The 21,647-nt window shown below is 38.8% G+C and overlaps 1 protein-coding gene across 4 annotated transcripts in view; it reads right to left on the reverse strand.

Annotated features, from left to right (window-relative positions):
- Positions 1-21,647, reverse strand: part of LOC136710622 (bromodomain adjacent to zinc finger domain protein 2B) — a 72,088-nt gene that overhangs the window by 15,334 nt on the left and 35,107 nt on the right. For all 4 annotated transcript variants that reach the window (XM_066686327.1, XM_066686325.1, XM_066686326.1 and 1 more), the window contains exons 3-16: positions 18,036-18,140; positions 14,338-14,526; positions 12,566-12,724; positions 11,615-11,916; positions 10,503-10,715; positions 7,618-8,265; positions 6,171-6,702; positions 3,603-3,899; positions 3,454-3,514; positions 2,630-2,738; positions 2,402-2,503; positions 1,219-1,444; positions 760-852; positions 28-89 (exon numbers count right to left, since the gene is read on the reverse strand). In XM_066686327.1, coding sequence (XP_066542424.1) covers positions 28-89; positions 760-852; positions 1,219-1,444; positions 2,402-2,503; positions 2,630-2,738; positions 3,454-3,514; positions 3,603-3,899; positions 6,171-6,702; positions 7,618-8,265; positions 10,503-10,715; positions 11,615-11,916; positions 12,566-12,724; positions 14,338-14,526; positions 18,036-18,138 — 3,096 coding nt within the window. In that variant the 5' untranslated portion in view covers positions 18,139-18,140. The remainder of the gene's footprint in view (positions 1-27; positions 90-759; positions 853-1,218; positions 1,445-2,401; positions 2,504-2,629; positions 2,739-3,453; positions 3,515-3,602; positions 3,900-6,170; positions 6,703-7,617; positions 8,266-10,502; positions 10,716-11,614; positions 11,917-12,565; positions 12,725-14,337; positions 14,527-18,035; positions 18,141-21,647) is intronic.

A 21,647-nucleotide genomic window follows, 5' to 3' on the forward strand; every position in this document is an offset into this window, starting at 1 on the left:
TGGTAGAAAAGACGGTAGAGTCTGTACCTGCTGCTTTAATATTTTCAGCTGCTCCTTATGTTTCCGCTTCTCCTCTGCTGCCAGCAAGGCTGAAATGACAACACAAGCACAGGGCTACAGCTACAAAAATCAACTTGGAACTACACTTTCTAAACTTCTGTTTAAGAATGAAGCTGCCAGATATAAAAGTTCATTATTTTGCACTAGCAATTTTTATATATTTACTGGAATTAGTATGGTCAAACTACAGTTATGACTGGATACTGCATACTGTTATACTGTATAATGCAAAACGTTAAGCCTGGAACACTAGAGCCACCTTTGGCACTCGTCAGTTGCAGGGACTACAGATTATCTCTCAGAGGTAAGTGATTAAACCAATAGATATGCTTTTTACATTACCTTCTACTGAAAGATAAGAAGGTTTGTCATTCTATAAAGTTACTATTTCAAAGATGTGTGTTTTTCTTTGTACAGAAACAATATGGTGATACAAAGAAACTTCAGGTTTGATTTAATGACTGGATATAGTGTGCAATAGCATCAGTCATATTGTTAAACCTTCAAATTTGACCACATTACCTCACAAAATTCCAGGTTCCAGACAGGAATTGGGTTTTATGTGTGTGGTGGGTAGTTCACATAGGCTGCAGGATTTCTGCAACTTTACACTCTAAAATGACATATATTTACTAGCCATTCAAGTCAGTCCTTCCAAACAGAACTGTATCCTATGTGTGCAGCGCATAATGGTTTTACCTTGCTGTCTCTTGGCTTCTTTAGCAGCTTTTGCAAGTGCCTGCTTCTCCAGTTTTCGCATCAGCTTTATCTGAGCAGCCTGCCGTGCAATCTCTGACCCAGAGGAAACAGGAAGTGGAGGGTGATTATTCATTTGATCTGTGCCTATCACAACTAAAAAAAGCTAACAAATGGAAATAATCCAACATCCTTCCTGCTTTCGCCCAATGGGCCAAATTGTTCTGGTCTAAAGTGCTGTAATACATTCCTGATCTGTAATATTTTAAAATAAAATTTGAAAGAAATATCAGGATTTAAGAAGGTAGAAGCTACCGTGTTTGTGGCATAGTCTTAGATTATTCTAGTGTAATGTATATAAACAGCTTGCCAAAGGATACAATACAGCCATATCCTCTCCCTTTTTTAAAAATATGGTGCGGATTTAAATGAAATAGGGGCTAATTGGAGGAATAATCTCACCCTGGGCTTCCAGCTTGCGCAGTAGTTTAGCATCTGCAGCACTAGAAGCTTCGGCTTCCCCCAAGTTATGGGGCTTTGTTTTCCTGTGGCAAGATTGGACGGTGTCACCACCAGAGGCTTCAGCTGAACACTGGAGCTCCAGGCTCTTTGGTCGGCCTCTCCGACCCTCCATGGCTAGGACACGGGAAAATACCTCATCCTCATTCAGCAAGCACCACTGTAAGCCCTGGAAATCAGCAGCACATAAGCAGCCAATCAGTACATAGAAAACTAGTAACCTCCCACAAACAAATACTTTCAGCAGTGCTGTTTTCAATAAAATTAATAATTGTAAACAATAAACTCCTAGTGACAGTTTCCTTAGTTCCAGCAGTCTTTAATTGCAGAGCTAAACGCTTTAAATATGTTCATGAAGCAGTGATATATATTTTTGGACAGTCATGGTAATAGACCCCAGACACAGCTAATCTAGTTAATATGGCAACAGCTATTCTCAACTTTGCCTATCACTTTGACTCTTTACCCTGCATTTGTACAATGTACATTTCACAAAACAGAGCCAGAAAGTGGTGAAAGAACAACTTGCTCCAAAATATGGAAAGTTGATGGCAAATAATAACATTTTTAAGATGAATAAATGGATCAGTGTATGTTCATTCTTACTGCAGCTAGTTCTAAAACAGGGAAATGAATCAATGTCATGTGCCACCGAGGAATAAGTACAAATCTTGAGTTTTGAACCCACTGGACCTCACTGAATTTCAGCTGAATACTGTTGATCTGATTTAGAAATAAATGTCCTAAATTGAATTATGTTATGTTATATATATATATATAAAACAAGTTCCATAAGGACTCTCTAAAACTATCACTGATGCCGAAAGAGTCATTAATTACAAAACACCCTAAAGGTTATGATGGTGCTTTCTGTCTTTTCGGTTAAGCGGTTCTCTATGTGTTTCCTGTTCATTGTTGCTATTTCAGAAATGTTCACCAACTGCTAAATTGTTGCTTAAGTCCCCTTTAACTGTCACATACAAAATACAACATTACAAAAGAACATTTCCCATGAACTAAATCAGCATGTTTTTTATTGTGAGTGATTTTACTACACAATTATTATTAATAATATTTACTAATATTTAATAAAATATTAATTAATATGCCATATTTAAGAAGTCACCTCTTGTCCTTCTCTGGCTTCATAGAAGTCCCCAACCCTTATTTTAGCACTGAAGCTAAAATGATCACGTGTGATGTCACTTATTCCATTTCTTGCAAGATACTACAAAATACAAAAAGAAAGTAAGCAACAGTCAGGTTAAAGGCTTATAATCATTTCTAGCGCATGTTTTTACAAATTTCAAACTCGTTAAGAAATGAGGAAACGACCAGCAGGATTGATCTTTACCTTCATGACATCTGGGTACTGCTTGAGCTTTTTGCCACAGGGGGCATAGTAGGCAACTTCCCCTTGAATCCTCCCACAGACAATCCGGATGCGGGTCTCTCTCTGCCACCTGGAAAGAAATGGAGGTGTGAGGACATCAGAAGAAACGGAACAAAGCCATTACTCTTATATAGAGAGAAATTGCATTTGTCATCTAACATTGTAATTAAACTACTGAGAATGACTCTTCTACCTTAACAAATTATCTTTCTGTGTCAATCTCAGTTACTGGAGCCCAGCATCGGAACCTGGCCAGTTATTTAAATGAGGCTCTGCAGGTTCGACCAGCTGTGACACACAAAGGGATACTCCAGAGACCTGCAGTCACTGCATCTCTGTGCCGGCAGACACCATCAGCATGGATTGGACCATGGATGGATGAATTGGTGAATGGATGAAGGGCAGAGGCCAGAAAGAGCACTGTTCTCTTCTGTCCACCTCTGGACATGTGCCATGACTTTAGTCAAGCAAGCCTGAGTAAGAATTCAGTGGAGCATGGACTGAGACAATAGAGCTTGCAGCCTTCCCACCTCCCCTCCTTTTCTTTTTCAAATTTAATACTAGCCTCTTCAGCATTGATTTCCTCCTCTTTTCTATGCTCCCCTTTTTGCTAACGGTTATCATCAGTTGCCACGGATTCTCTAACTTTGTCTTGGTGCGACCTTGCCATGATTAGTTCAAAAATCATCCAAAAAGGTGCTCTGATTACTTCCACACTGAGTGGAGAGACTTCTTATCCATGTTTACCCACACTTCAGCTCCTTTACACTAATCTGGTCTCTTACCCATATTCAAGTGGCCTACGCAGTGCCCTTTCATCTGTCACTCTCCTTCTCTTTCTTGAGCCTGAAAGCAAACAGTCATCAGTATGCGAAAATGCAATCAATTTCTATCCGAACAAAAGCAAAGTCATTACAGATTTGTACTTTTGTACCTGGAGGTGTGGGCAGACTGTACAATGAGGATGGGGTGCTGGGATAGACTGGAGTGCCAGAGCTGGCTACAACAGTGGGCACAGACATAACTGGAAGATTATGGATTTGTAGATTGAGGGAGGCCGAGCTGGTGATGGTGCTGGAACTGCTGTCATTCAAGGAGGCTGTGCTTTTAGTGAGTTTGACTGGCGTTCTCTCATTCTCTGTATCAGTATCTATTTCCTCATCTTTATTATCCTCGTCTTCTTCCTCATCATCATCGTCATCAGAGTCACTGTCCAGATTACTGCCAGAGTCTTTAGAAAAGGATACAGAAGTAAGATATTTTTTTAAAACATAACATTATCAGCAATTTCAGATGTTAACTTTGACACAATTTAAGACAAATTAATGCCAATCTAAAGTTAATTCCAAACACTTAAGAATATTTAATCATCAGCACTCTCACTTGAGTAAAGGAATAGTTTGGAACACACTAAATGTCCACACAAGGCAGGTCTTGTCCTCAAGTGCTCTGTGATCTGTGTAATAAATTGCGACGGGATCAAATTCGCAATGCCTGCCGTCACAACAGGCAAACAAGCCAATAACCTGCGGCCATGAACAATCGGGTACTTTTGTTGTTTACCAGTGGCGGCTCCAGCAGTCTCAATTAGGGTGACCAGATCTGAGATGGTGAAAAAGAGGACATGCTCTGGGGGGGTTGGGGGGGCGGGGTAATGAGCTCTCGCCCCTCACTTCTGTTTTATGCTTAACTGAACCTATGTGTGCTTTTAGGTCCTTTACACCTTTATTACACATGGGAAAACATGGGAATTTCTTTTTTAATTAAACCGAGAACTTACATTTACGTTTCGGCATAGCTGCTCGAGATGAGGGTGGGTTCATGAGCTTTGCCTGACGTAAACAAGAACTACTGACTTGCAGAATGACCAATTAAATGTTTACAAGAAGATTATCGACCAATAATGGTAGCTCTACAGTCAGACCGTCCAATCAGAAGATTTTAGGCTACTTCTCTCTCTCTCTCTCTCTCTCTCTAGCATACACACACACACATACACATACATGTTTTCAAGTTTGCAAGTCAACCAACCATAGCTCACTTTGCATGTCTTAAACAAGGCAGGACAGATAACAACACCAGAGACATTAAAAGCAAGTGGCTTTGACGGTGGTGGGGTGGGGGGTTTGATGCTAGTTTTTTTTTTTTTTTTTTTGCATGCAAGCACATGTATGAGTGACTCTAGATTTTGCAGGTGGGAGTGGCCATAATCTACTCCACACAAGATTCACAGCAAATACAGCTATCATGTAATTCAAAGTTTGTAAAGGTAAATGATTTGTCTTCCAATTATTCTAAAGTAAAATTCTGCAAGGCTCTATTTTTGGACAAATATTATTTATATTATACATGTCAACGCTAAGCACAGTTATAAGAAACCATGACATTAACTTTCACTCTTACGCAGACGACACCCAATTGTACATATCAGCCAAGCATGATGACAAACACCGATTAAAGAAAATGGAGGACTGTGTAAAAGGCGTGAAAGGCTGGATGTTGCTTAAGTTCCTCCTTCTAAACAGTAAAAAAAACAGAGGTTCTGTTTCTGGGTCCAAATGTGGCAAGAAATAAATTCTAGGCTTTAATTTAAAATCTTGCTGACTTTCCAGTTATCCCTGGTTCAGCAGCAAAAAAAATATTGGCCTCATAATTGACCTGGATTTATCATTCGATTAACACATAGGCAGCATCACTAGGACAGCTTTTTTTTTCCCCGCACATCTTCACAACATTGCCAAGATAAGAAATGCCGTATCACTGCATGACGCAGAAACATTAGTACACGCCTTTATTACTGCAAGGCTAGACTACTGTAACGCACTACTGTCATGATGCACCAGCACAGTTCTCTCATGACATTGGCTGCCTGTTAAATTCCGTATCTATTACAATATTCTGTTATTAACGTATAAAGCCCTACATGAGCTCGCTCCTGAATACCTTCAAGATATCATTTCTATTTCTAATTTCCTATTATAAGCCACCACAACTGCTCAGATCACAGAGTACTGGATTTTTAAAAGTTCCCAGAATTCAGAAAGCCTCAGCTGGAGGAAAGGCTTTTTCTTATAAAGCCCCCCAACTCTGGAATGATCTTCCAAAAAATGTTCGGGATCCAGACACAATCGCAATCTTCAAATCTAGGTTAAAAACTCATTTATGTAATGTAGCTTTTGGTAGTTAAAGCTCCCCTGTAGATAAAGGCAGATTTTTACATTCTTTACATTTTTACATTTCATGTCAAAACTCTTTGCTGGAATTCAGTGAAGCTGCTTTGTGACAAAATCATTTGTAAAAAGTGCTATACAAATAAATTTTATTTGATTTGAATATCACTGGAGCTCCCTTTTAAGTCAACAGAAGTAATATTCAGATTTCTGAGACAGTCTGACACATTGTAATCTATAATGATGGATAAATATAAAACAAAATAAAGGAATAAACATTAATATGCCTCACTTGTATAAATTACATGTTTTCCATTCCATTTTGAGATTACCTGTTAGACTTTCATCTGAATCCTTGTCATCTTCATCCTCTGCCTCATCTTCATCCACTTCAGAGTCATCTGAGTCTTTGCTGCTGGTAATGTCTGACTCAGTTCCTCTGACAACTTCCACCAGAGACTGGAGCAGGTGGCTGTGTGGTCCTGACCTGTGCACAGGCCTGGAGGCCTTTCTCTGTGCTGCTCTTGAGTTCAGTCTGTGTGAAGTGAAAGCCTGGTTTTGACTGATGAGTCCAGAGACATTTTCTCTGGTTCCAGTGGTCAAGTTGATGGGGGCATTGAAACAGGGATTGGCAGCTGCCTGTGAAGGCTTTTCAGGTGTTTTTGAACTTTGAGAGCGAGGTTTGGTGATGAGGTCCAGTGGGGCATCCTGTACAGCAGTCTCAATGACCCCATTAGGATGGGGGCTCTCCAGCAGAGTGGAGGGGAAAAGCAGGTTGGGGTGATGCTGAGTGCTTTTCTTTAGGGGTTTATTCGCTTCCTGATGGTCCCTCAGTTGTAGGGGGAAAGCAATTCTGAATGATTCCTGAAAGACCCAGAGAGACAGAATCAAGTACAATTAACAAAACAATAATTGCTTTATAATTGTTAGTGATTTTATATTTACTGTATTTAAACTAGAGAGGCAGTATAATAATGAGCCATTTTCTTCTAATGGCTAAAGCTATTAGCATAAAATGAAAAACTACTGTTCATGAATATATACATTAGAGAAGAACAGTTATTATAATAAACATTTAATAGTTTCTATTTAAAGTGCTTACTGACTGTATTGCCCTTCTACGCAAAAGCATATGGTACCACATCCATCATAGTATAATTAAGAGTCTACGGCGCTAAAACAGGTCATTGTAATTACAATAGTTATAATGGGTAAAGCCTTCACCCTGCTCTGATACCAGCTTCCAAACCCACAACACAGTTAATTGGTTGTCTGTTTGATGGCAATAGCAGTGTTTGCAGCAAGGTAACAGTGCTGTCGCTGTCAGTCATGGACAGCGGGCTACATTGACAGGCTGTATCTCTCTCTCTCATATACACACACACAAACACACACACACAATGACCTTTTCAATGCTACTAGTCACAAAACAAATGACTCATGTATATTACAACCTATGAAAAGTATAATAAATCCAGCTTTATGCTGAACTGTTAACAAAGGTGGATATGGGTAAGGGATAATATTTGTAGTATATTAGCTTATACTACACTTAGTGCATACAACATTACAACAACATTGTATTCTGTTTTCTGTATCCTGACATTACATGTCCTACACAATGTCCCAGAAGTAATGCAACAGTGACTTGGATACATTGGATTCTGTGACACAATCTACACAGAACTTAAGAAACCTCTGGTATAGCGTGAATCCTGAGACTGGTAATAAGTGCTGCTCTTCAAGTGTGTAATGAAGAGAAAGGAGAAATGCAAGCACCTTTTTCAGATGAGCAAAATCATTTGCATGCTGTGGGGGCCTGTTTGAGGAACTTCTGCTTGCCGTCTTCAGGCTTTCAGATAGTATGGAGTGGGGTTTGGGAGACTGGGGCCTGGGAGAGGAGGCCACATTTTTGGGTCTGTGAGAGGGAGAGAGAATGGAGGGTTTGGGAGAGGAGGAAAGAGAGGAATGCTTTGGGGAGATGGAGAGAGAAAGTGGTTTTGGAGCTGGAGAGGCAGAGCGATTCTTTGGGGAAAGGGAAAGAGGTTTGGGGGAAGATGAAAACGACAGGTTCTTTGGAGAAGAGGCAAGAGGGGGAGGTTTAGGGGACAAAGTAAGACACAGAGGTTTTGGGGAAGGAGCTTGCGGCATAGAGGATGCGCCTTGGTCTTGGCTGGGTTGACTGATGAGAGGAAGGGGCTTGGACCTGGCCACCAGTCCCGTAGCCTGTATAACGCTAGTTTGTTTACTGGCCTCCGCTCTGAGCCTGGAGTTCTGAAAGAGCAGGGGACTGGCCTGAGAGAGTGGCAGTGGTTGGGAGGAGGGCTGCTTGGGGAAAGAAGAAGAGAGTAGGCTGCTCTGAGTGTCCAAAAATCCAAATTCTGCTGCTGCAGCAAATCTATCCATTACTCGTTCTGTCTCTGAGGCCTAAGGGGAAAGAAGGCACAAGGACAGTCATTCAAACTGCAAACTGCAGTTATTACAGACTAGAGACGTCATACCTTTCCTTCTGACCTCAAGGATTTGATTTAACCTTGATTCATCAGAAAAGCAGTTGAGGAATCAATTCATCCTTTAAATTCTGGTGTGTGTTCCAATAGGATGTTACAGTTTCTATTTGTTGGATCATTTTAAATTAAATTAAATTAAATTAAATATATATATATATATATATATATATATATATATATATATATATACACACACACACACACACACACACATACACATACACACTTCCAGAAGAGTTGGAAGAATTGTATAAAATTCAATAAAAAAAAATCTGTGATTTGTTCATTCTCTTGCAGCTTTAGTTATCTGACAAATCAAAAAAAGAAAAAACTTTTTTCACTGACAAAATGTATTGTATTTTGTGTGTATATTTACATTTAAAATTTGAAGCCTGCAACTGCAAAAAAGTTGGGATAGAAACATGTTTACCACTATGTTGCACCACCTTTCCTTTAAACTACAATGTTTAATCGTTTGAGAACTGAGGAGACAAATTGTTGTAGTTTTGCAAATGGAGTTTTTGCCTCATACTGGCTCGATACAAGACTTCAGCTGCTCAATCCATGGTCTCTTCTGCCTGATTATCCTCATCACAAGGCACCTTAGGAGAGATATCTGGACTACAGGCAGGTCGGTCAAGCACATACATAGCGAATGAGGCAGAGCATTGACTTGCTGAAATTACAATCAACTTCTAAGGAAATAATGTCATCTTGATAGCAGCATATGTCTCTAATTTGCCAATGTTTTCCTTCACCTCAATGGAAATTTATCACATATACAAGTCAATCTTGCCATGGTCAATTATGCACCCCAATAACATAAGAGTTCAGAGTCCATTTCATTACTAGCACAGAAAACACACTGTTCATTTTTCATGAAAAGAAACTGAAACATGAACTCCTCTGATCAAATCCCATATCTGTACTTTCCTCAGACCATTTACTCTAAAAACTGGTCCTAGTCTGAGTTAATGAATGTGTATGTGAATGACGGAATGAATTAATATAAATATAAATACAGCACCAATCAAAAGTTTGGACACATCTTCTCATTAGTTGTTGGTGGAATAGGACTATTCACTGTAGAGGACTGTGTACCAGCCCTACCTCTGCACAACCTTATGTTATGGTCTCAAACACATTAAGGTGGTGAGCAGTTCTACAAATTAACTCTTGACAAGGCCACAGATGTTCACTGAAAACCATTCCAGGTGATGACCTCATGAAGACGACTGAGAGAACGCCAAGAGTGTACAAAGCTGTCATCAAAGCAAAAAGTGGCTACTTTAAAGAATCAAAAATATAAAACATATTCTGGTTCATTTTCTGGTTTACTACATAATTCCGTATGTGTTTCTTCATAGTTTTAATGTCTTCCATATTCATTTACAATGTAGAAAATAATACAAAACAAAGAAAGACCATTGAATGAGATGATGTCCAAACTTTTGACTAGTACTGTACATTCACAATATGTGGAAAATGGCCCAAAACAAAGGACACCCAGTGCAGAATTAGGGCTGGTACACAGTTCTACACAGTGAATAGCCCTATTCCACCAATGACTTATGAGAATGTGTCCAAACTTTTGATGGGTACTGTATATCTCAGATTCTAGCTTTTTATTGCTTTACAGTAGGTTACTCAGTATTTTATAATTCTTGCTACATTATCTCAGAGATGTACCCAAGATTTACCCAAGTATACCATTAAGCTTCTCTATGTGCCTTATATTTTATTACACAACATTCCAAAATTGCTGCAACTGAATTGATAATTTCTTAAAGCATTTTTCCATCTTTTTCACTGCTATTTGCTCTCCCTTTCTCACTCCCTCAGACATATCAAAGGTTATCAATGAGCCCACCATTAACTGATCTCTCTATTAAATGGAGTGGTCTGACTCATCTAAAACCTACATAAACACACTGTCAGTGCGCCATACTCCACAGTAACCTGCCCTGACATTTCACGACTTTAGCTTTAGAAAAAGATTCTCAGGAAACTCAAATAATAATAAATAAAACTAATAATAAAAACAACCCCACACGCATTCTACTAGGTATCTTTCAAATTATAGAGCAACATCACCACTCCACCCTTATGGATTCCTGGTAGTTTTGGATGATAATGCAAAGAAGACTCAATCACCTTAGCCTTCCTCTTCACTCTTTGCTCGGGCTCAGAGTCTGAGTCTTCACTGGCCATGCTCAGATTTCCATCCTCATCTTCTTCATCCTCATCATCATCTTCCTCCAGATCGGCTGAGTCCAAGCTGCTGAGTGTGTCGCTGGAGCTGTCAGAGCTGCATCCCGACCGGCTATCACTGTTACTGGAAATTTCTACCATTGTCTTACAGAGTTTCTGTCATGGAGAGGAATGTCAATCAATATGAGCCCATACACACAAACCTCATCCACCCCCCATATGTATGCGTGCGCACACACAAACCTCATCCGTCAATCTGAACTATGCTCCCAGCAAACCTATCATAGTAATCCTCCATAAATAGAACAACTGGCAGATTTTTATGACAGCCAGTATGTGGAAACTCTCTGCAGCACACTACCAAACACTCACCTTTGCACTACGTAATATTATGTTTATTAAAAAAAGAAAATTAAAGAAGTTACAGCTTCTTTAAGTTACAATATTTATACCATATAGCAGTGTTGATAAGTCTTCATAACCAAAAATGTCAAGCTTAAAGGGGCCGAATTTAGAGTGTTTTTCTTTTGGTATGTTTTCTGATTGTGAAAACAAAAGTTTCATTCTAAAGGATAAAGTTTGGAAATTGGTCATGTTAACTGATCTTTTAGAATACATAAAACATCTAAGGCTGACCTTAGCAAAAATAAAAACAAAGTTATGGTTTAAACCATACAGTTTCTGCTAATGCTCCCCTTGTTTTCACTCCAGTTGTTTTTCTTGAGCTAAATTATCAGTAAATTTCATTTTGAATTTCACATTGAATGAATTTTCACAGTGGAACCATCTCACTGCTCTCTGATCCATTACATTCAAAGCCTGAATAAATAGCGATATTTAGGGTTAATAGGTTTTACATTGAGAGTTTTTGTCCCATCAGTCAAACAACATGACATATGCATAGAATCATGCCATTTACTTAGCAGATCTTAGCAAGATCTTATTAATCAAATAAGCTTAAATCATTTTATAACTTTGGTCAGTTTCTATTTACGTGGGCATTATATATTTTTTGAGGATCCATGATTCTTTATTGTTTAAATTTATTCTCTTACCTTTTCTTTTTTGTGGCTAGATTTCTCTTGGATCTGGCCTTCCTTGATCTTGTGGTTCCTACTGCCATTTTGGGGTTTGTCGGTTTTGTGAGTTTTGAGGTGGTGCTGTGAGGGTTTGGATGTTTTGCTGTGATTTTGTGGGTTCAGAGTAGGGTTGGGTTTTTGATTGTGGTTTTGTGGGTTCAGGCTTTTGGGGAGCTTGCTCTGTTCGGATGTTGTAATAGCTGGTGATGGTGAAGAGGAGGCAGAACTTGCTCCTGAAGAAGCAGACCTCCCATTGCTATTCACTGTGCCATTCAAACCTATATTATGGACATATGCATATATAAAAATGTTAAAATAATGGTCCAAAAACAACTGTGACACAGATGAGTATTAAAACGTACAGCATTTTATGTAAAATACATCTTTCCTTTTTTCCTTCATACACCTGAAGTAAATATAATTATACATTTTCAAGATAAAATTTCTTTGCTCTAAGCCTACCTTGAACATAACATGCAGCTTCCTCCTGGAGATAGATAAAGCTCAAAATTTAGATACATAAAAAAGCTAAGGGTTTTGCCTGAGGACAGTAATAATCACTAACTAACTGCAAGCACTTGCGTTCAAACAGGAGACCTCAAGAGGAATAATTTTTGCCTCTGTTGGCAATTAAATTCATTGCATAACACTCCTGAGCCATGCACAGGTTCCCTCTGGTTTCAACACTGAAAAGGCACACAGAGCATGCTTCTAAGTGCACTAGAGATTTCCTCTTTCAGAGCATGCTTAAGCATTTTAGCAACAGTATCTACCATTGTACTGCTACCACAATATATTTAATGCTTAATGAATTGCCCTGATGCTCTGGCATTAGTGAATGCACTAGAAAAACTCTCTCATCAATTAAGAGCAAGTCAAAATAAAGAATGTGTACTGAGACAATACACTGTCTATGGACAGCTGTACCTTTAACAGAGGCCTGTGTGCTCTTGCTGGGTGTGTGAGCCTGCCCTGGGCTGGGGTCTGTGCTCAGATTAGGTGGAGTGAATAATGGGGGCAAGCCCAGGAGAGGAGGAAAGAGTGCGGCTGCTCCATGAAGCTGTGCATCTGACGCTCGCCACCAATCTAGGAGAACAAAAGAGAAACTCAACCTGAGCTGATTACAATAGAAAATAAATGCAATAAATGCCATTACTGAAAAAAAACTGCTTCAGCTTTTTTTTTTTTTTAGCCGTTATAGCAACTTAAGAAAGGTTGATTCAACTTTGGAGTGCAACATCACATGGTGTCATTGTGAAATATTAATGTAAACCAGAGACGTGCAGAGACGGATATTCTATTAATGATGGCACCTACAGCAAATGCACTGTGTGAATGCTAAAGATGGCCAACAATCAGCTCCATTCACCACTTCAGTCCAGCAATTCTAGATCTGCTTTGCAGATCTAGTGTTGTTAATAAGCTCTGCATCAACATGATAATACTCATCAGCTTTCTTCATTAACTTCCCTTAACAGTACCATTTCAGGAAAATCTATTACATGTTACAAATCTACATACTGATGAGTGATTTATTAAACTGGGGCCAGGGGGGGGAGTTTGAGGGGTGCTGCATTTAAATGATTATGTAGGCCACAAACACTGAGCCATAAAATTATGACAGGCTCCTTGCTTCTACACTCAAGGTTCATTCTCTCATCTTCACTGATCATACAGGAGCACTCTGGAACTCCATAAAGTAGGATCATATTCAGTGTTGCAGTGAGACTGACGTGGTTGTGGTGCGTTAGTGTGTGTTGAGCTGATACAAGTGGAACAGACACAGCAATGCTATTAGAGTTTTTAAACCCCTCAGTGTCACTGATGAACTGAGAATAGTCCACTAATCAAAAACATCAACACTGTGTGCAGAGCAACAGACGAATTATAGTTGGTAACAGAAAAGAGTGAACAAGGAGGTTCTGATAATATTATGGGTGATCGGTGTATACACAAATCTGTACGTAACCCTCATTGCTATTTTTGAGCCTGCTAATTTTCGGAGGTGCACGAATGCTCAACACATTCTAATTACTTCACTGAGCTGTAAAGCTAAAAACACATACAACTTTTCTTGAGTGATTCGGGGTTACTCTGCAGCTGTGAAAGCAAAATTTCCTAAAGATCTACTTTATGACAGAGTAAACCCTGGCTAAACCAGAACAGCACAAACAAGACAATCAGTGGAAAACAAAACATGTATGTTACAGAATAACAACACACTAGAAAAAAGAAAACAAGAATAAAAACAGAAATCTAAACCAAAAGAATACACATAAAATGGTGTTTGGAAATGTGAGATTTACACAACCTTCCTATTTTACAGAAACGTTTTTACACAAAACATACAGAAGCGTATAAGGTGCATTACACAAACAACAATGCCTTGAACAGTGTATATCTCTGCTGTAAACATCAAGCACAGCTTGCTGAGCTGATAGAGAAGATGCTAAAAGTGTTGAATGTGGGTCATGTGTCATTTGTGTAATTAAAATGAAAACAAGTGCGGGGAGGCACATCTGCTTGACACCTGTTGATTCTGGAATATGAAGACATGAATAAACCCTGCACCTTCTGTTACATATTTAATTTAATAGAAAGAATAATAATAATAATAATAATAATAAGGCTGCAGCTACATTTCAGCAATAACCTTTCAGGTACAACACTAAATGTGGGTCAGCTGTATGCATGCATACCCGGGAAGGTTCCAAGCTGGTGATGTGAGGCAAGAGCTGCTGGAAGCCCCAGTGTCCCTAAACCTCCAAAATGAGAGCGTCCAGAAAGAGTGGAGTACAGGCTAAAGGCAGGATGAGTCACCAAAGGGAAGGCACTGGAAACTGCTGACATTCCAAACCCTGAATCACCTGCCATCTGGAACAACTGCCCTACAACACAAGAGAACAAGAGAGAGAGGAAATTTATTACATTCAAAGATTTACATGAATGTACCTGTTTTATCAGCTTTGTAGCTCTTAAGAGAATGTTTAGTGCCATGATACAACATTTATGAACATATGTAAAGATGTAAACCAGAAGTAAAACTGGAAAAATTGTATTTGAGGCACAGAATCACAGCACTGCTTTCTGTGACACTCAGTAAATATTAACCACAGAGGGAATAAAGAATTATTCATAAATTTACAAAAACATTTTCATTTCCACTTGAGTGGAATACTTATACTCTATATAATGTGGACCTCTGTGGATGTCTGCTATCTGTGATTAATAATATTCCAGCACAGCACTAGAACAAACAAGAAAAAAAAAATCCATCAGTAGAGCCACTCAGGAATAGCCGCTCCGCCAACATCACGTTGCAAACATCGCTGTCTGCCTGCGTACATTCAACAAGACTCAAATGCTAAATACAATAAAAAAGGAAACACTCCAGTTATTCCTTTAAAACTGTCTCTATTCACACACAAATATTGTGACAGTTGTAAGAGTCAGTGTTTGCATGCTTTGTGAAACAACAGTCAGAAATTCTCAGTCATGTACACACAGAGATCTGTGCAAGACAGGGGATGGAGAGGAGAACACTGCATGAAAATTCAATTAACAACCAGCACATAGGAGATGGAGAGTGAACATAAGAGTGTCAGTTTTGTATTTAAGAAAGCTTCAAATACAAGCCAATCCAAACCCCAAGTTTGTGTGTGGAATACATTAATACCAACTTTACTAACATTATTTTGTCTTTTTACTTTACTAACAATAACATATATTTGCACATTGGCAAGTTAAGTATTAATCAACTTATTTTTTGTATATTATTAATACTTAAATAAAATTAAATAACCTACAAGCGTTATTAAGAAGGAAATCTGATTTTTTAATTAAATTTATTAAGAAAGGGCGGCACGGTGGTGCAGCAGGTAGGTGTCGCAGTCACACAGCTCCAGGGACCTGGAGGTTGTGGGTTTTAAACCCGCTCCGGGTGACTGTCTGTGAGGAGTTGGTGTGTTTTCCCTTTGTACGCGTGGGTTTCCTCCGGGTGCTCCGGTTTCCTCCCACGGTCCAAAAAACACACGTTGGTAGGTAGATTTGCTACTGAAAAGTGTCCGTAGGTGTGAGTGTGCGAGTGAATGTGTGAGTGTGTGTGTTGCCTTGCGAAGGCCTTGCGCCCAATGATTCCAGGTAGGCTCTGGACCCAACGCGACCCTGAACTGCAGTTACAGATAATGGATGAATGAATTAATTTATTAAGAAAGAAATATGAATCTGGATAAACTGGCTTTGGCAATGTTCAATGTGTTAAACACTGAATAAAATCCCGCTTTTGACATTCATATTTAAAGGTTTGTTTGTTCCCATTTTCATATATTGTGGCAAAAAACAAACAAAAAACATCTAATATATTGTGACAATATAATTTTCAATGTCACTCCAACTCTCACATTTAAAAATGAAATATCTGGTAATTTGTCTGATGCCTGAATCCAAAAAAGAAACATACTGATATCTGACCAGTTTTATTAGGTTAGCACTCATGCTAAGACTAATCTAGCAAATTGGATCAGTGTATCACTAGAAAGTAAAATATCAAAAATTATAACTGGATAATACCCTAGATTCGCCAACACATAGTACTATGGTGTCTTTTGGCGAGTCATTTACTGCTGAACTCCTTAAGGGCTTGCATAGAACAGAAGAAACAAAAGCTTGCATACTACAGAGAGGAAAAAGGAAAGGGAAAAGAAAAAAAAACGCTTCAGAAGAAACAAAGCAGGGCCTCCCTGTGCTCTGCTGACTTAGTGGCCATCTACGTACACAACAGGAAAATCTCTTCTTTCAATCTTATTCTAATGAGTTGCATATTTATCAGGAGGCTCTCTGAGGGCCTGGGCGTCTATAGTGGAGAGGAGGCAGAGAGGGGAAAACGGCAGAAAGGCCAGCATCCATCTCCTTCTCTCCACGTTCTCCCCAGCACCCCACAATGACATCTGCAAATACCTTTTTAATATTAATGGCATCATTATCCCCAGCCTCAGAATAATTAGAGTCGACTAACACAGGAGGGAGGAAAAAAGAGGAAGTTCCACATTCACGACTCTGGTTAGTGTTCTGTGCTCAGCTAGAGCCGTGCTCCTCTAAGAACACAACATATCATTTGTCCCTGTCAACCAGAATCCATCAACACGTTCGTCTTTCATTGTGTGGGTAACCTCACGAGGCAAGAGGAGGCTCTAATTGTACTCATTTTTATCTCCAACCTACTTTAATTTGTGAACAACATGTACAAAAAAATTAACAATGAGATTCAGCAGAAAAAAATGTGCACAGACATGACCGGCATGAATCCTAAGCCGGTTCGGTGTCACTTTGCTATCTGCTGACTCTATGTGTTATTGATTGTCAAGAAGCATTCTGCAATCTAGGAAGAACTCGGTCGCTAAATCAGCAATTCCGTGCATTAATAACAAAGATATAGGACACATGCCAAGCACTATATTCAGGAGCTGTGATATTCCTTTATGATGCCATGCTTCAGGGAAAAAGACCTACTATAAGAATGAACAGCAACCTTCTTTATTCCAAACACTCTGACTTCAGAGGTGTCACGGAGCTGTCTGCTTTTAATCAGCAGTCTTCCTCAAAACAGCTTATCTGGGCAATTTTTAAAAGAAATAAATCTCCTCACCCAGATGCATCTAATGTGTGTGCACCATGTCCATGCACAGAAATGAACGATTCAGCCGAGAGACGGCTTTAATTGCAGTAGAATAAAATTTTGATTCTTCCTTGTTGTGTTCTTATCATAAATAAATGTCATAAATCACAGGAAATTTGCATGTTGTTATCTAGTGCACACAATCTAACAACACACGCCTGCCCAATGCACAATGGCTTTAATCATAATTATTATAGGGAGAAAGCAGAGGATTTTCTCTCTCTATCTGGTAAACAGGAGCTAAAGGCTGTCAGCAGTTGAGAGAAAAGAGGGATAGTCTTAGAGGTCTTTTTAATTGTTGGCATTCATTAAAACAGCAGCTTCGCCTTTTACAGCCAAACTGTCAGGAAAGTGTTAGACTGGGCTGCTAGAGGCTTTCTTGCACTGCCTTAATAGCACACACATAATTAACACAACACAATGCTCCTGCTTTCCAAAATAATGTGTCTCTGTGCGTGCATGTGCATACAACAAGAGGTGGTGGAATTTCAATCAAGGTGAGGCTAGCATCCGCATGAAGTTTGAACTGAACTCTGTGTAATGAGTATCTGAGAAATACATCCTGTGTAAACAAGCATCATGTTAGTTATTACGGTAATGGCATGTATACATACCTAACTATATATCCATGGGGGACCAAAATCATCAATGCTCTGTGCATGCAGGTCTATAAAGCCACTCATGTTTGCATGTGAATATTTATGGATGGGTGTCTTCACGTACCAGTCTTGCTTGTTGAGCTTGGTGATGAGGCAGGAGGAGGGGCAGCAGATTTGATGGACGGCTGAGGGTTTGTAGGGGACGCCAATTTCTCTCCAGACTCCATACCTGAAAAATAAAATGCGGAACAGGTCAGTGCAGTCGGTAACAGAGGCACTGAATTATATTTCTAATGGACTCACAACAGGAATTAACCTAAATGGTATCAGTGACCCCATACAATAAGCTAATTATTGTTATTATAGCTATTCGACATCAATAATAATCTTTGCATTAAAAAGGAATTTCAAACTATAATCAACTTTCGTGGTGTGCAGTAGACAAGAGAAATAATTGTTTAGGTACTTTTTTCTAATTTTACAAGGTGGAACCGGTAGTAGTGGTGCTGTCACACTGCTCCGATCCCAATGAAGAGCACAAACTCTAAGAGAAGTTTAATGCTGGTTATAATGTTGTTAGAAAATCCAAAATGGGCGTTCAATTAGTATTTGGCATGGGTTAGTAATAAAACACATATGAAATGTTTTGTATTTTTATTTTTCTATGTAATCACCCTAAACTTCCAAGCATTTGTTAGATCAATGCTTCAAATATATATGCTCAAAGTTTTTATGACAAAATCATAAGCAAATAAAAAGACAACAGCAGCAACTAATTTACAATAAATTTGAAATAGCAATAAAACAGAAAGACAAACCTAATTTGTAAAACGAAAATGAGACAAGTTAAAAATGGATCTGATATGACATCTGAGATGATGAATATAGTAAACATTTACTGTATGTGACATTGACTTGAAATACTTGCAGTCACTGCAGCAAATACACACCACAATGACTATTTCCCAATAACCCAGCTTTGCAGTACTGTCGACTGACAGTACAGGTCGCATCTGTGCCCACCAGAGCCAAGCCCAGACAAGGAGAGGTTTTTACATTTCACACAAACGTGATATTGTCTGAATGCGATAAGTAAACAACAGATCAATTGGAAAGGCAGATTTTAAAGATATGGAAAATTTAATTTCTTCACATGCACTTTCTATAAAGACACCTTATTATAGGTTAGACATGAAAATACTTAGGCTAACGGAGATTCCATAAACAGCGGTTCATTTCAGACAGCATAAGGTAAGTGATACGTACCCTGCATCTGTAGGCTTATAACAGAATTTGTGACACTTACTTTTACTTAAAATAACCTTATGTAGTTCCAAGCTGGACTTCACAGACAAGTGTGTGTTCGTGCATGATCACACATATACATTCAAAGAGAGTCTCTCTCTGCTGACTGGAGCACAGCAGCAGAAACACAGGCTGACACTAAAGCAGCATACTGCATATCAACTACTGACCCTAGCTCACTCATTCTCTGCATCGCTCATTCCATTTTCCACCCACACCATTGACAAGTGACCCTGAGGACTGAAATGTGATTGAGGAGGAAACTCTCCAGTGACACACGCTGTTATAAGCTCTCTCTCTTACTCACTCACACACACACACACACACACACACACACACACACACACACACACACAAATGCATAGATGCAACATAATTAAAAAGCTGCACTGACACAAATTATGCATATGAACATAAATACAGCTATGTGAGCAATCACGAGCATAAGAAAAGTAACACTGCATGAGTTATGAGTAAATATTCAATAAAAAAAAAAAAAAACAACATTCAACACTCATGATGTGATTATTGTGGACCATATAAAACACTGCAATTGCATTTTAATCAACCAAGCTGCAATCTCCTTAAAACAGAGAAACCCCTATAGGTATTTGTTTTTCTTTAAAAAGGTGATAAGACTAAACATTGACAAAAGATTAGGTCATTCTAATGGTAGGATATATGTACAGTATCAAATTATCAAGTATCAAAAGTGTGGACACGCCCATTCAGGGACGGTGTCCTTTGTTTTGGGCCATTTTCCACATATTGTGAATGTACAGTACCAGTCAAAAATTTAAATATCTTCTCATTCAATTGTTTTTCTTTGTTTTTTATTATTTTCTACAACTATGAAGTAACACATATGGAATTATGTAGTAAACAAAAATGTTTAGATTCTTTAAAGTAGCCACCTTTTGCTTTGATGACAGCTTTGCACACCCTTGGTGTTCTCTCAATCGGCTTCATGAGGTCGTCACCTGGAACGGTTTTCAGTGAACAGCTGTGGCCTCGTTAAGAGTTCATTTGTAGAATGCTCACCTTCTTAATGTGTTTGAGACCATAACTTGGGTTGTGCTGAGGTAGGGGCTGGTACACGGTCCTATACGGTGAATAGTCCTATTCCAATGACTAATAAGAATGTGTCCAAACATTTGATGGGTACTGTATATATTAAGCTCACCAAAATCTATATTGAGAGATTTTTGAAGAAAAATTATATTGCTTTCAGCAGAAGTAGTATTTATCATACAAAAATTCTGAATTTAATACAGCCTTTGTTATTTAAAATACATATTTAAATGTACTCTTTAAGCACACCCCTGTTTTATTAATCAAATTTTTATTTTAAGATAAAAACATCAGTAAAATATTCAAATATATTATTCCATAATGGAACAAATTGTGCCATAAAGTATTAACAAAATGTTTTTAAAAAAGCGTTTTTAAAACTATTTTTTATACTCCAAGTCATTCCAACACCTGTGTCTGTGTCTGATCGACTTGTACCCACGCATCACACACGCAGCCACCACCACGTCAGTGTCATTGCTGAATATGATCCATCACCCAAACAATAGCTGTTCTCTGGTGGTTCTGACCATGTATCAACAGGCTAAAAAGGGGCTAACACAGTGTATGCAGAGCAAATGGTGGCCTACAGTCTGTAATTGTATGACAACAAATGCACCTCTAAGGTCACTGGAGCTGAGAAAATAGATGCTGAGTGCTGACATTTATACGTCTGTATGAAGTATTCAGTTATATAACATCACTGATCACCATCTACTCTTTAAAGTGACTGTCAGCATAGGACCAGCTATTTAAACAGGAGATATAATTAAAACTTTTGGGGGGCATTAGCATGTTAATTTGGTGATCTGAAGATTCTCTGAAATATTCTCAGTTTTTGTGACCTGCCCAAGTGTGAAAACATGGCTAAAAAGAGCACAACTAATATAAGTGGAAGGAAGTAATTGCACTGATAAAATATTTAGAACATGAGAATGGAGGGGGAAAAAAAAAGAGAGCAGTGTGAAAATTACTAAAAACCAGTACTTCTGCTCCTCACACCTCATTCCTGGGGGCCTTTCCTTTGGAATAAACAGAGAATCATTCTCATAAGGGGCTGACAAAGGCCTGTTTTGAACAGTGCTGTTTAGTAATGGTAAGAAAAGCATGGTGTGGGTTGATTCATGTGGTATTTTGACCAACGTATATCACAGACATTTCATTAAGGCCCCAGAAAACTGTGCTAACATGGTAAATACGTGGTAGAATATGTCTAGGGTTAAAGGAGATCTAGTTTTATGTCTCTGGACTAAGATAACACCATGCACTCCTGTGCTCTTTTACTGTCTCGGTCAGAGCTTGCCTGTCTACTCCAAATTTGACGGATCTGACGGATCTTCCTATATATAGAGGACATGCT

The sequence above is a fragment of the Hoplias malabaricus genome, chromosome 12 (genome assembly GCF_029633855.1).
Source record: "Hoplias malabaricus isolate fHopMal1 chromosome 12, fHopMal1.hap1, whole genome shotgun sequence".
Classification (NCBI taxonomy): domain Eukaryota; kingdom Metazoa; phylum Chordata; class Actinopteri; order Characiformes; family Erythrinidae; genus Hoplias; species Hoplias malabaricus.